The sequence below is a fragment of the Psittacula echo genome (assembly GCF_963264785.1).
Source record: "Psittacula echo genome assembly, chromosome: 3".
Lineage (NCBI taxonomy): Eukaryota > Metazoa > Chordata > Aves > Psittaciformes > Psittacidae > Psittacula > Psittacula echo.
Window position 1 is genome coordinate 104,577,150 of NC_137736.1, and position 15,630 is coordinate 104,592,779.

At 42.4% G+C, this 15,630-nt stretch overlaps 1 protein-coding gene across 4 annotated transcripts in view; it reads left to right on the top strand.

The window, feature by feature from the left end:
* Positions 1 to 15,630, top strand: part of STARD13 (StAR related lipid transfer domain containing 13) — a gene marked incomplete at both ends in the record, with an annotated part of 256,349 nt that overhangs the window by 103,645 nt on the left and 137,074 nt on the right. The window contains one exon of one of the 4 annotated variants that reach the window (XM_080612400.1): positions 3,876 to 4,015. The exons of 2 other annotated variants lie outside the window; for them this stretch is intronic. In XM_080612400.1, coding sequence (XP_080468526.1) covers positions 3,876 to 4,015 — 140 coding nt within the window. Of the gene's footprint in view, positions 1 to 3,875; positions 4,016 to 5,121; positions 5,246 to 15,630 lie in introns of those variants that run through there. One more of the 4 variants, XM_080612403.1, reaches the window with a different exon arrangement.

The window sequence follows — 15,630 nt, forward strand, 5'->3', positions numbered from 1 at the left end:
ACTAATTCTGCTGTGCTAACACCAGTAGTTATTGTGCTGGCCAGTACTGCTTTATTGTTCTCTTGTACTCCACCCTTCCTAGCCCGTTAGCTCTTCTCTCCACTGGTGCCTTGTTTTATATTTAGTTTGTAATCTCCTGAGGGCAAAGATTGTACTTTTGCTCCATCCAGTTTCTGGTTCTAAGTGCTTTGATAATGCAGTTTATTAATAAGAATAATAATAAAGTGTCATCCTCTCTACGAACAGAAGAAAAGCTTAATTCCCCGCCACCCCCTCCATGCCAGTTTTAGCAAAGGAGAGGGAGCATAGGCAAACAGCAGATACTTTGTTACTGTAGTTTATATCTGAGCATACTTAGAGCCTTTCACAGTGAATACCGCAAGAAGTCCCCTTTACTTCAGCATTAATCACTGTGAACAAAAGTGAAAGAATTTGGCCCTGACTAATGAAAGCCAGCAGTGCTCTGCTGCTTGCAAAGTGCGGAGCAATCCGTTCCCAGCGCTTCAGAAAGCTGAAACGGAGAAGGATGAACAGATAGGTGCCAATCTCTTGATAATCTGGGAAAGAATGAAACTGCTTTATAATTGATCCTCATTAAAGCTACCTTAAAATGATGATAATTTGCATATATAAATAACAAGCAAGGAGAAAAGTGCCAGGGAACAAGCTGAAACATTTTGTCCTCGTTCACAATGATTCTTATTTTTCTCTATCCAAAATGTTTGTTTACTTAGATGTCAAAGAGGACACCTACTCATATGCCCTCGGTGTTTTTCACATAACTTCCACTGCAGAATTAGTATGCAGTTCACTGCAGTCTGCTATTAGGAAAACAAGCAATGGAAAACCTCAAATCTTGTCTTCCTTTCCAGTGGTAACCCAGATTTGCAGCATCACACTCAGGACATTTAGCCTGTGATAGAAAACAAATTCCAGAGCTCTAGGACCCCCAAAGAGATAAAGATCATTGCCAAAGTTATAAATATTACTTGATGTATTTGTATCTAGGCTGCCTGAGCTACTATTCAAAGGTAAAAAAGCACAGCAACGCCATTTGGAGAATAACAAACTTTGAGAAGCTTCATTAATTCACAGTCCATTCCTGAAGAATTAGATGTATTATAAAATTTGGTAATGCCCTGATTAGCATCAGACTGCATCAGTGATCTTGCAGTATTAATTGACTTGCTTTTGCTTATTATTGCTTTTTAAGAGATACAAGTGTGCATTAAACAGCACACAGTAACCAAGGATGTACTCTTCTCACATTTTGCTCTGCAAGATATATCCAGTTTTGTTCTTCTACAAGCAGACAAATATTATGAACTGGTTAAACTAACAAAAATCCTGATTAAGCACAATTAAAGCCTAGAGGGAAGAAAAAGAAAGAAGTTGTACTTTCATCATAGCCTTTGCAAACGGCAAACCAAGATGTAGTCATTTTTCTCTTTTCTTAGGCCCGATCCTCTTTTTACCAGATGCATGGGAGTTTTTACAGTGACTTTATTACGACTAGATCAGACTGCGTAATGGTATCTACAACAAATTAAAACCCCACTGCTAATTAGAGGCCAGATTACTATGTAGTATCAATTAACTTGGCGTTTAATTGCCATGGTGATTGGGAAGAACTATAAATTGCTAAATATATAATTAGAACATCAGACTTCTGTACCCTGGTGGCATAAGAACATGGGTGTAATTAGCTCGGATTTTCCCTCAATATTTTACATGTTTGCAAGATTTTAAGACAGACAAATACCACTTTCATTCCCATCAATGTTATGTTATCAATGGGAAAAGATAAATATTGTAGTTCAGCTTCTTTTAGGGTAACTGGGAATTTTCCCTTTTCTGTTCATCATATAGTGTTTTCACTGCAATTACTGTAAGCAGAACCATTTTGTCATGACTAGTATAAGCAGGAAAATTTCTGTTTCCACAGTTTCTGTGGAAAATGTGCTTTCCTTTTCTTTCCCCCAGAAATTTTATCCATCTTGTTCAGGATGTCAAAATGTTTCAAGCTGTAGAAAAGAGGAGTGATCTGCTGGGTACTTATGCACTTAACCAACGGATGAAAATGCATGGAGGGAGAGCATAACTTTACCATTTAGTCATGCTTTCTAACATCCTAAAAGGAAGTGAAACATCTTTGACCTACAGATGATCCCTAACACATACCTTTCTTCAAGCAGGTTGTGTAGAACAGCTCCTGTAACAGCAGTAACTACTGCTACTAGGTGTAATACATCAGAAATACCTGTGTTGGTAACTCCGTTTCTGAACAGCTGACTGTGATTAAAGGCATAAAATAGGAATAGGCCAGTTGCTGCATGAGTTACTTTTTCATTGCTCAAGAGCACTGTTTTCTTTGAGGAGAAAAGTACAGCATCTGATCTTGCTGCTGGATTGAGTTTTCCACAATAAAGTACTTGAAATTAGTAAGACTTTTGTCAGTGCCTGCCTCAGAGCTTGGTCTAGGCTTGCCAATTCAGTTCTGCTGCTGATTATGAAATACAGCCAGATCTCTAGAGTTTATCTTAATGACCTGTGATGAGATAACATGGTATTAGCAATTGTTAGCATCTCATTGTGAATTAACTGCTTTCAGTAAACCTGGATTTCTAGGAGCATTTTTGATAAAGTAACATTTTCAAAAATGGTATAGAAGGGAAGAGAATATCTTTTGTTGTATCACTACATTCTGGCCATCACAGAAAGCAACTGAAGAAAGGAAGATCTATCTTCCAGACAGGCTGGACACAGTAAAAGGGCACATGCAAGCGTGGCTGCCAGAAGAGCACTGTTGAAGGTTACAGTACCAACTGACATGGACTATTGTTCGTGGGTAGTGACACAGCAGTATGATACAAAACCTTCAAAACTGATTTTATGATTTCACCTTTAAATCGTGTGTCACTAATGAACTTTATTGGACAGCTGAGTACAATGTCAGAAATGAATTTTTCATCTCTACCTGGTTCCTAGCAGATAGGAGCACATGGCAGAAAATAGGCATCATAGGTCTGATGTGCCAGTAATGGCTGTGTTGGCAGGGAATTAAATAAAGTGAGGCAGAGGTCAGAGGCAGATTTAGGGGAAGAGAAGCTGATTGTAGGAACTGTAATCCTCTCTTCTCCCATTAGCATCAGCAGGTGTGTGCTCTGGATCATGGGATGTGAGAGTATTTACGTAATTATGCTTCCAGATCTTGGATGCATCCGTCCCTGGAAAGTATCCCTTTTCTCACAGGAGTTTGTCCAGTCATTTGGAAGACACTGTAGTTGGAATTGCAGGAAAAGGAATAATATACATCATCTTCACAAGTTCTGGCCAAGTACATTGTCTCCACTGTATCAGATAAAGTAAAGTAGTTTAAGATGAACCTTTTAAGAACAGGGAAAATGGAAAACGAATTCACAATTGAGAGTAACCAGAAGATGTTGTTCAAACTGAGTGGTAACATGGAATACATCTGTTTGCTCTTCACTTCTATGGGTATTGCTGACATTGCAGTTACGGTTTTAATTTAGACAAGACAGGGGTATCAATAATATATAACGTGACTGCTTCACCAGGGTGTTCAGCTGTTTCAGTGCATGGCACTCACTTTCAGGAACTTCAGCCTTTTCATTGCACAACACGAATACTCTGCAGAAAGAGTAATCATTAAGTAACGGTTTGTGATCAAATGAATTTGTGAAAATTGGTGTTCAAGGCCAGGTTGGACAGAGCCTTGGGTGGCATGGTTTAGCGTGAGGTGTCCCTGCCCATGGCAGGGGAGTTGGAACTTGATGATCTTAAGGTCCTTTCCAACCCTAACTATTCTATGATTCTATGATTCTATGAAATGAAGCTCCTGTTGTCCTTCTCAGCTGTCAGACTACTGCCAGTCATGCTGGGAACCATGCACTCCACTCATGGCCCATGGAGCGAAGGGACTACTCTTACAGCAGTATTTCCCAGATCACAGAGGAAGCAGAGACCCAAAACTGGTTTGCTAAATGGAAAAAAGGCCCTCATGTTGCTGTCTGGCTCATAGGGATGGAAGAATAGGGATTCCTTTTAGTCTATGAATGTGTGCAAAAAAGTGGCTGCCAGGGTTCAGTTTTCAAACCTTTTAGGAGTGAAAGAGCTTGTTAGAGAAGATGATGCAGGTGGTGGAAGGGATGAAAAAGGAGGAGGATGGGAGGCAAGTGGTTGGAATGCAGGGCAAGTGGGAAAGAAGTGGGACGACGCTGTGTTGCAAGGACTGTGGCTTGAGCTTGGGTTGAGAGTTGATAAACAGAGGCCTCGGGAAAAACAGTTTTCTTTCTGTAAAAGTCGTGACATAGGTGAAACACCTATTACATCTCCGAGAATAAGGCGGCCCGCCGCGGGCCAGGTTTTCTGTCACTTCGAGGTGGGGACCTCACCGATGCCGGCTCTTTGCGGAGGGGCTCCCGCAGAGCTGCGCGGTAGGGTCGGGCTGGCGGCTGCTGGTCGCTGTCCAGGGAGCGCGGAGGCTGAGGCTGGCAGCAGGGTGGGAGAGAGGGCAGGCCGGGGCTGGGCGCTGACAGCGGAGAGGCCGGGCGACGCTGGGCCGGGCAGTTCCCAAGTGAAGGGCTGCGGGCACAAGCGGGGTCACCACGCTCAGGAGCTGGGCCTCCCGGCCCGCGGTGTCCGGGGCCGTCCTTGGTGCTTGGGCCCGAGGTGCGCGGGGTCCCGGCCAGGCCAAGGGGCGGGGACGGCCATTTCCTCACGAGCAGCTGCGGGGCAGACCCTCCGGCGGGGCCGCCGACCCGCCTCGCCTATGGGGCAGGAACTGGGCCAGACCCCGGGGCACCTTCCCCGCCCCGCGGGGACTGAGGCGCGGGGGAGGGGAGGAGGGCTCAGGGCGGCGAGGCGCAGGGCCCGGGACGGCGCACTGGGGAGAGCTGGCGGCGGCGGCGCTGCCCCGGGGTCCGGGGCGGGCGGCGTGCCGGGCGGCGCTCAGGTGAAGGTGCCGCCCGCCTGACGCGGTCTGCGGCGCGGCGGGGCTGCCCCGCGGCCCCATGTGGCCACCGCCGCGCGTCCCCGGCGAGGGGAGCTGCTGCCGGCGCTGAGCGGGGCTGCTTGGGGCAGCATGCGGAGCCGCCGAGGATGAGCAGCCACCGACGCCCTGCCAAGGCGCAGCTCCGGAGATCGCTGAGCGAGCAGCTGCGGGACTCCACCGCCAAAGCCTGGGACTTGCTATGGAGGAATGTCCGGGAGCGGCGCCTCGCAGGTTAGTCCCGCCGCGCCGCGGCTGCCGCTACCTGCCCGCGGCCGCCTCAGAGGAGACTCGAGGGACTTCCCGGCCCCGGCAGTGCGGCGGGCTCCCGGAGCGAAGGGACGCCCCGGAGAACGGCCGGGGCGCCTAGGGGGCACCTGCCGCCGCGCCGGAGCGCGGAGACCTCGGGGCTTCAGCCCGGGTGGGACGGGGGCGCGCTCCGGCACCGCCTCAGCTGCCGGCGCGGATGCGGTTGGCAGTCGCTGGACAGGTCGGGCTGCGGGCAAGAGCCGGGGTGCAGGCAGGTCGGACCCCCAGCCGCAGCACCTGCCCGGGTCCTGGCGGGCACGGTGGGGATGATGCCACAAGCAGTCGGGCTCAGGCTAAACCTGGAGGTAGCTCCAGATCGAAAGCGTCTTGTGAGCATCTCAGAAATCAGAAGGGCTGACTTTGCTTCTGATAAGCCGACTCACCTGCTTATCTGATCAGTTTCTTAAGCCATTTGAAGTCCAGGACTGTTCCTCGTAGTGTTTGCATCTGAGGAGGACCACAACTGCCCAAATAAAATGGATTGTTTCATTTCAGGCACTTTTATAGTTTTAAGTCATCTAACTTCCCTGGAAAACCGGGCTCCTGCAGTCTTACCATCCCCAGGAGGAGACCGGAGGGACACAGAGCAGGGCAGATGCTCCAGTTGGTCAGGTCACATTAGAGCACTGCTATTGCAGCAATTTGCTTTATGCATGCAAACATACAGCCAAATTGTATTTGTAAAATACTTAATGATTTAAGAGATCTAGAGGGTACATGAAAGTACACGGTAGAGTTATTATACTAGGAAACAATACATCAAGATTTATGAGCAGAATCATGTATAATGAAGGCTAATTTGTAAAGATGGATTCCTCTGCCACATCCTACAGCATTGTTGGGAGTTTGGTGACCTTGCCTAGGGCACGGTGACATACTGGCATTGTATAATACAGAAGTAAATAGTGTATGATGCAGGTCTTTAAACTGTCTACAGCACAATAGTTCTTATGTACATACAATTAAAATAACAGATAAAAGTTGCGTGGTAATTTTTTTGAAAATAAAGTGGATAGCTTCAATAATGAATTACTAAATCAGCTAATTTTCTAGTTTTATGGTTACTCAAAATATTAATCTGTCTTTACATATTCCCTACTCTTCCCTGTATTAGTAGCAGATGCCAGCAGACATTTCAGCAAGGATACTGTTGGCAATTTTTTTCTTTTTTGGTCAAAGACAAGTATTGCTTAATTGAGCAAAGGACCTGGGCAGGCTGCCATGAAGCTGTAGCCAACTTCTTAAGCAACTGTGTATTAAAATTGATGGAGTCAAACTTTTTATTTAGGGTGGGTAGAATGCTAATGTCCTGCATTTATGCACTGCCATAATTTAAGTGCTATTCGTAATATGCTGGTGGGACACTGATACGCATGCCCTTTAATTAGATGAATTATTTGAAGACACAACACAACGTGTACAAATAACGTCTGTTGATTCTAGAGATGTTGTCTTGTTCAGATGCTTTTATGTCTGTGACATTTTTGTCCATGTTTTTATATTTATCCCTCTGACCCATATAGCTGCAGTGCATATTCCTATGCCTCTTTCCAGTTTTTGTTAATAAGAAGGCAGGGAATTTAAGGTGATCCAAAAATGTCATTATATTATGGTGGCCAGACCATCTTTCTCTCCATCACAGTAGATCCAATCCTAATCAGGCAGATAGTTGTACAAATTCCTTTTGTTTTATTTTGTCAAAGTTGACATTGTAGTTCATCCAGGAGTGACGCTCAGAGCAGCAGTGTAACTGGTAACTAGCATTTAAGAGCAATGACCAAAACAAAACTTACTTTTAACTATCAGTGTGCTGTCATATTCCAATCATCAAGCCAAATAAAGACCTGTGATTAAACCATCGTTGTGATGATGGCTTTGCAGGCACTAATGTAGTTACTCTTTTGGTCTACTTTACTTTTTCATTTGCTTGTAAAGGTTTCAGACACCAGTTGCCCAACACATCTCTCTAATGAAAGTAAGCACAAGGCAGCTTAATTCACAAACATAACTGTTGGGGTTGGATGAAACGCTGGGAGGTCTCTTGCCCAGCCTCCAGCTCAGAGCAGGACAGGGTACTGGGAGCAGGCAGGTTGCTCAGGGCTTTCCTCAGTACTCCTTAGGAAGGGTTTCTGCCCTGATGGCCATGCTCTGGAGCAGAGAGCAGCAGGATGTGATTGGGCAGTGGGTGTGTGAGCTGCAGCAAGGAGTTGAACCTTGGCTGGAGCAAGGATGGAGCTGAACCTTGGCTCTGCCAAGAGGCAGACAGTGTGGCTGGTTTGCTGTGGAAGGTAAGCCGTACATAAAAAGACTGCTGCAGTGTGCTTCTTCCCTCCCTCCCTCTCTTGCCCTTTACAGTAGAGGTGATGAGCAGCAGCCTGGCTCCCACTATGCTCCTCTTATTCAGCACACATCTGTGGTGCCCAGCAGCTTGTAGTCACTCTCTGATTCCTGACCAGGATTTGTTTTTTAAGCAGTGAGTGTACCTGCCACAAATGGCAGCCTTAGCTTTAGGAATTTGACTTGCTTATTTAACAGACTCTTCAGAAGGGATGACCCTAAGGTGGTTCTGAGGTTCCTGCTCAAATCGTGATCACCTGTTACAGTAAAACCCAACAAGTTGTTGTAGTTGTTACATCCATTGTATGTAGGAGAAAAGTGCCACCCTCTATCTGACATTCTTTCAGTTACAATAAAATAATAAAGAAAACCTACCCTAAAAATATATATTTAAGTTTTGAAATTCAGTACTTAGAGTCAGGAAGCACCATAGGTGGCTGCCTCCTTGCATTTTTGTCTTTTGTCATATTGTCATATTGTTATGTCATTTTGTCATATTGTCTTTTAATGACATGATCCCTGTTGGTAAATCTTTTAGCCTAGAGCCTGCTCAGATCCTAGACTGAGCACACAATTAAAAATTCCCTCAAGTGGTCATGAGCATGGTGCTTAGGAGCAGTAAGTCTTGCATACCTCATACCATTAATGTTTTAATTGTATTCATAGAAGCTGTAAGGTTACGTTGTTATCATTTTACAGATAGGAACCAGAGGTACAGTGAGATTGAACTCAAACATATCAATAAATGTGAGAGTTAGAACTTGAATTTCCTACTTTAATATCCAGATTATGGCTCTCAGTGGTTCCTATTGTGCAGCACTTATGCAAATCAGTCCTCAGGATCTAATTGTACTGGACCCAAGGAATGAGTAGCTAGTAATTTCTGGCATTCTGGTCAGATTTTGTTTCAGGTGACTTGGTGAAAACCAGACAGAGGGATGGAACTGCAGAGGGCACCTTTTACTTGGCATAGTCTCAGAAACACATTTTCTTCCCCTGTGTGCTGTCTCCAGCCCTTCTCTGCATGCTTCTGCAAGAGGTGCAGCAGCAGCCCTGTGCCAGCTGGCTTAGCTGGGTACATGATGCTGATACGTGACCACTGTCCATCATTAGATGGGATCCTTGGGAAGTGCATGTGAGGTTAAGACTTTGTCCTACTGCCTAACGGGAGGAGGGCTGATTAAACAGGTGACTTCAATTCTGATACTTCGTGAAGCTTGAAAACTTGATTTTGTGATCGTAACATTCTTCTACTAGTAGAAAGCTTTGCCTTTGTTTTCCTAGGTTTAGGTTTTAGCTGTGGTTTAGCAATCCACAGATTTCTGCTCTGTAAGGCTGCCACTGCTGTTTCTGCAGAGTAAATCCTTAGCCTTTTTGCCAGATCTCTTCTCTCCTGAATTTCATGTCTCACAATACTTTGTATATTCTATGTTCTTGAAGAGGTTATATCCCTATTTGATTTCCTCTACCTCTTCAGGTACAATCGCACTTATCTCTTCATTGATGTGTTCTCTACTGACTGAACGTGATGGCAACACAGGACTGGATACCCAAGAGCACTGCCCAAGCTCCTGATTAGCTCTAGGGCTCTCCAAAAGCAACTGCCAGAGGTGGTCTTGGGGGAGGGTCTTGGATGCTCCCACCTTTTTTTTGGGCTTGGCTGTGCTCTGGGTAAATGGAATCTGGGGGCAAGCTTTTCACCAACTCTCCAGTGGTTTGCTCAGACTGACATTTCAAAGTTTTATAATTTGGCCAAGTTTGGACAGATTTTTTAGACATTGATGCGAGAATGAGCTTTTGCTGTGAGGTTACAGGTTTTTGTTTCAAAGGATGAAGCAGTAGTTTCTCAATCAAGCAGCATGAAAATGTAGTGACAGGACAAGGAGTAATGGGTTCAAACTTAAACAAGGGAGATTTAGGTTAGATATAAGGAAGAAGTTCTTTACCGTGAGGGTGATGAGGCACTGGAACAGGTTGCCCAAGGAAGTTGTGGCTGCCCCATCTCTGGCAGTGTTTAAGTGCAGGTTGGATGGGGCTTTGAGCAACCTGGTCTAGTGTGAGGCATCCCTGCCCATGGCAGGGGTGTTGAAGCTAGGTGATCTTTAAACTCCTTTCTAACCCAAACCATTCTATGATTCTGTGTCTCTAAACGTGACTGAAATGCATGTATGTCAGGGATTAAACTGAACACTAGCTGAACTGGGTAGAAAATGGAGAATAATTTGTCCAGCACAAAGTAGTTGCCACATTCATCATTTGGCAAAGACATCAAGGCAATGCCCCTTCTCCTCTCAAAAGTGACTTTTGGTTGGTTTATAGATTATTGTGGCTTTATTGGATGCAAATCAGCAAGCCTAAGTTTGTAACTGCACCTCTGGTGGCATGGTGCTTCCTGGCACCAGCTGATCTGTTGATCAGTGAAGAATACAGAAGATAAAAGTGAGTCTCAAAAAACTAGTGGTTACAACTGGAACTATATGAGTTTTAGCAGTTTTGGTGTGTATGCATGAAGACAAGAGCAGCTATATTTCTGGAGCCTAATCAGAGAAGATACAAATCTATACGTGCCTCACATTTTTTAGTTTTCAGTTAGAATGAAGCATTTCTAAGAACTTGCTTGTGTAAAATTGTGCTCTGCAAAGCAGAAGTCATTATTTCTGGTGTGATGTATCGTGAGGTCAGTGGTAGGAGAGCCCAGAGAAAACGTGTACCGGGCTCCTGAGTCCTCAGAGAACCTCTGAGCAAAGGCAGGAGCCTCGGTATGGGGCCAACCTTGCATCTACTACATGTTGTTATTATTCTATTGCTGAAATTTCTTCTTAATCAAGAACTCTTTGTACAGTGCAAATGCAGCAGGTTAATCTAATTAAAGCCATTCAAGAAAATAGTGGAATTCTTTTATAAAATGATTTTGCCAGGTCAGTTTTCATTAGGGAGCGTGGGAGATGTGTATGTGAAAAATCTGGTATTGTGGCCAGTTCGGTGGGCATACTTTTATGTTCTGTTTTAAAATATGCACATACAGTCTCAGAAAGCAAAGCAGAGATACTGCAGTCTGTCTCCCCACAAGTGCTCTGGAGAGTACAAGATGCTGATTCTCATATATGTTGATAAGATGTATATGTATAAATTCCTCTCTGACCTAACCCCATCAATGAGAAAAGACTGTCCTTTGTCAAGGAGAAAAGTTATGAAAGATGCTCTTTATTCAGAATGGACTGCTTCAGGGAAGAAAGAAAGTGACTTATGAGTGATTTGTTTGGTCAGGCATGCCAAGAAATTTTCTGCTCTTCTGTAAGTCTTAAATATAATGTAGCAGCCAAAAAAGTAGTCACTGATCTCATAAATTACATTAATTGTGCTATATGTTCTATATTAATGTTAGGAGGGGGTTTAGGTGAATTTCTTTAAAATATATAGATGCATTTCTTTGCATGCAGGTTATGTCAGTATTCTGTAATTTTCATTCTCTTCCCTAGATGCTCTCTTAAGGTTTGAATCTGAAAAGGGGGCAATGGTGGCAGAATGCCGCCATTGTTAGTTCTGCTGCTGCTGGGTTCTCATGACCTTCAGCAACAAGAAGTTAATTCCAGAAACACAATTACAAAAATACTAATATGCTTGACCTGCTAAGTATTTCTGTACCAGCCTGAAACTATGGAGGGGGATGATGGAGGACTCCCCACTGTCTCAAAGTCCAGAGAAAGCTGTGATTTTTCTCATACGCGCTCTCATGTCTCCACTGCCATTTGCTGGGTAAGATTTGGAGTGACTGTGGAGGAGCAGCAGACGATAACTTTCATCTTCTGGGTTTAGATTTAATACATCAGTTCTGTACTTGATAAAAGTCCTGCTTCCATCAGAGAACTGTATCAAAGATTATTTTCCTAAGAGAAATTCCATTTTGATTACTTAATTGCCTACCATTACGAGATACAAAACTCTTCTGATAAAATGGAGAATCAGTGTTCGTAATAGAACTGGATACCATTTGAATCAACCAGTTCCTATTTGATAGCTGTTTAGAAAAGATTCTTGATAGTTCTCTTTCTTTCTGGAGCTTGGCTGTTCCTTGATTTAAATGACATATTAATCTTTAGAAAGTACATTTTTTTTCCTAGAAAGTTATGATGTCAGTCCTTTTTATGGCACAGCTTTGTTTTATTTTAATTTTGCTACTGACTGCATGGTTCCTTGGGCATCCACAAGGTTCTTTCAGTTTTCAGTAGACAAATATTTCTGCTTATTTCTCTGTACATACACATGGCCTCAGTTCATTCCAGTTGTAGATGTTTCCTGTGTGCCTAGAAGGCTGATACCTCAGTATGCTACACCATGCCTTTATGGAGGATTCCTGTAAGCATTGTAATTATTGCTGATGACTGCAGACCACAATGTTGGAAACAAATCACAGTCCTGTTTTTCCAGGAGCAGTATATATAATGCAATATTTTTTATGTTCCTGTCTGTTTAGATAGATGTGTTTATTGGTACTCATATTTTTCTGTAATATATAGGAGCTCATATAGACTGCTACGAATACTTAACTTATTTTTCTGACATTAAACTGTAACGACATTTTTCTATCCCAAGATTACTTCTTAATACCAGTCATGGCATAATAAATTATGTATCTTCTCAGTTATTTGCTATTAAGTGTTTTGTATTTATTCATATGACTGTAATCTTACAGACCACTTCCTATATTCCCACAGAAATTACTTTATTTATAATAATAATTATGCCAGAACATTTTTATAGAAAATTTATATGCACAATAAACTTTTAGCTGCTAAGTGAACACTATAGTAATTCCCATCAATACAGTCTTGTTGGTGGCTGGCCAGCAAATTCCTAAACATAGGAAATTTCTGGACTCAGTAAGGCCGTGGAGACTGGACTCCCATTCTTCTGCTTCCCCAGTTATAGTAGGATGTGCTTAATTTCAGGAATCAGTGAAGTCTCAGTTCTGAATTTTGTGTTACCTCTATTTGTTTGAATGAAAAAACCTCTTAAAAAATGTCCCATATTGGTATGTTTTTAAGGATTCTCAGAACTTAGATGACTTTGCAATTTGATTTGTGCAATACTTGCCAGGCAATGGCCTTATTTCACAGCAGTGGTTTGACTTATGCTTGTCTTTTTGTATTCTGTATTTCTTGCAGCATTTCTTGTGAGACAGATGTCATGTCTTAGTCTTCCTGATTTCTTCTGGTTTTCTGTCACAGCATGGCCAGTTCCTGTGCAGCTTTCCTTAAGAAATCATATCCTTGGTCACAATTCATTGAGAACCCCAGCTTTCACTTCAACTGGAGCATATTTTAATAGCAAATTTGAAAAGAAAAGCTTGAAAATGTGAACTTCAGAGTCTGAAAAGACAGAAAACAGAGCAATTTTTTTTTTTTTTAAATGTCATAGTTTTAAGCCAGCCCCATGATTTTAAAGAAGTGATTCCTGTCTTATGATTCTTGAAAAATTAGTTTGGGGAATATTATTTTCAATTAATGAAGAATTTGTCATAGTTTCTTTCGGTTATTACAGGCTTAAAAGTATGACAGTGTAGGAGATTCCTTATTAGAGTGTCCACAAGAAGACTGCATTTCTATAGCTCCTTTGCGCATGCTGTTTACAGTTCAAAAATGAAAATATTTTTACAGTCAGACCATCCTGGTGCATCTTATACTGCAAATAAGACTGAATGCACACAGATATGAGTGCAGTCAGTAGCTGTGGTGCAAGAAGGGACCAGGAACATCTGCAGTCCGTGGCACTTGGTTCCAACAAACCCCAAACTCCAAAAACCAATTTAATTATTTTACGAAATAATCGATTCCATGTGAAATACTCTGCCTGTCGTTCCAGTAGAGGGCAGTAATTTACATACAGTAATATCAATTAGTATGGGTACTCAACATGAATTGCAGAATACTAGACACACTAACCGGTTTTATTAATATAGTGCAATATTTAAGGCATACTAAGCCCTTCAAGTATAGAGTGCCATCCAGAAGTCTTATTTTCTGTGCTTTTGCATCAGGACTTACATGTAATTGAAGCAGAATTTATGCAGTTTACTGAACTAAATCACTTCCATATCCCACAATACTACACGCAGAGGTGTGCAATACATGCCCCCAGTTTAATGCCATCACTGAGTGACTGTGACACAGCTCTGAAGTTATTTGGGTCACTTAAAGTAAGAAAACATGCCAAAAACTCTGCTTGGCTCCCAAGTTAATCACATGAAGTCCAAAACTATGCAGTGCCTCTTTTACCTGCATGATGCTAGTCTGGAGCAGTGTGTACAAATGAACTCTCCATTCTTTGCATAGAGTCCTGAGATTACTTCCAGCAATTACTATGCTTAGCAGTGTAGAAATAGACCAAAATCCATGTGAATTAAAAATCCAAGATATTTCCAGCTAGCATGCTTATGAAAACGAGAACATACTGTGCTGTATGTAGTCATCAGAGTGAATTGTAGTTCAGTGGTTAATTTCATTGAGATACTGCTTTTTTTCCTCTGTTGCTGTTGAACTCTAAGTACATAAAATAGTTTTTATGTCCAGAAATGACTTTTACAGATCCAGCAACATTCCATGGTACAGTGGTATACTAGGATACTAGTAGTACTCCTAATCATTGTGGTTTTTTAAACTGTAAGAATTTGATTTCAGAAACACTACCAGTTATGCTTAGCTAATAATTGTTTAAACCACAGGTATTCCTTCAGCAGCAAGATAAGTTCACTACGTCCAAGATAGCCTTGCTTACTTTGCAAATTTTACTTGTAACAGATGTAAAATAATGTGGGGGTAATCAGTTTCTTCCATTGCTCAAGCTAAATGAATGGCACTGGTGCTCTGAGAAGACAAACAGCCTGTTTCCTGGGGAGGAGGAACTTATGTCCCAGGCCATAATGATGCAGAAGACACTGAATCTTCAGAGGTCATTTAATACAGAAACACTTAAAAAAAACCCCAAAACAAACCAACCAAACAGAACTGGAGTATTGGTTTTGTTCTAGAAAGAATTTAAAGGGAAATTACCTTCAGGACAGAAGCATAGTTCAAATGTACCTTATATCATATGTAGCTCTGTCTGAATCTGAGCTAAGAGTAGCTTGAAATATCTTTGTATTTGGGCTTCTGTTGCTGATATTTAAGAAGAAATTCATGGTAACTGTCAGCTCCAGGAAGGGGATAGCCTGAGGAAAGTTGAAAGAGTTAAGTCTAAACCAGTGTTACAAATTACACTTTTCAGTCAAAATACCGAATAATTACACTTAGCATTACAAAAAAGGGTTACTAAAGAATTAGGAATCTGCTGCATTGGCTCATAGCTTAGACTTCCCCAAAGTGCACTGCACTTGTGTAATTTTATTTTGGATTCACTGCATGAAGGAAGAGGGACCTGAGCATTTGTCCCAACTTTTATGTTGTTTTCGATGTGCCTCTCATTCCTCTGGTAAATGCACCTCTCCTTCCACACACCTGTCCCATTCATCCTGATCTGAATGACACAGATTCATAGTTTATCCAGAATAAAGCTGTGGTAAATTATTTGAGACTGTGAGTCATTTATGTGTCAGTTGACTGCTGAAAGAATATGCCATTGACATGTCATGGTCTTGCTCATTTAAAGAGGTCTCTTTAACATAAGGACAGATTTTATTTAAATAAATCAATTTTGCAGGGAGATTTCAGCCATCAGATTTGTAGTAAGAAAGAAACTTTTTATTTATGATGTTGGAAGACCACAGCTGGGAATGCACCCATTAATAGACTCAAACAGATGGATTCTGACAAATCCGTGAACTATTCGCAGTCTTTTTTAGCAAATATTTTGCAGCAATCCCAACTTGCAAATGCTGCTTCAGAAACAAATATGGAACTATCTGTCTGTCTCAAGACACAAACAAATAGAGTCATGAGTGACTTTAAAATACTGTGGGCTCAGTATGCATATGATAC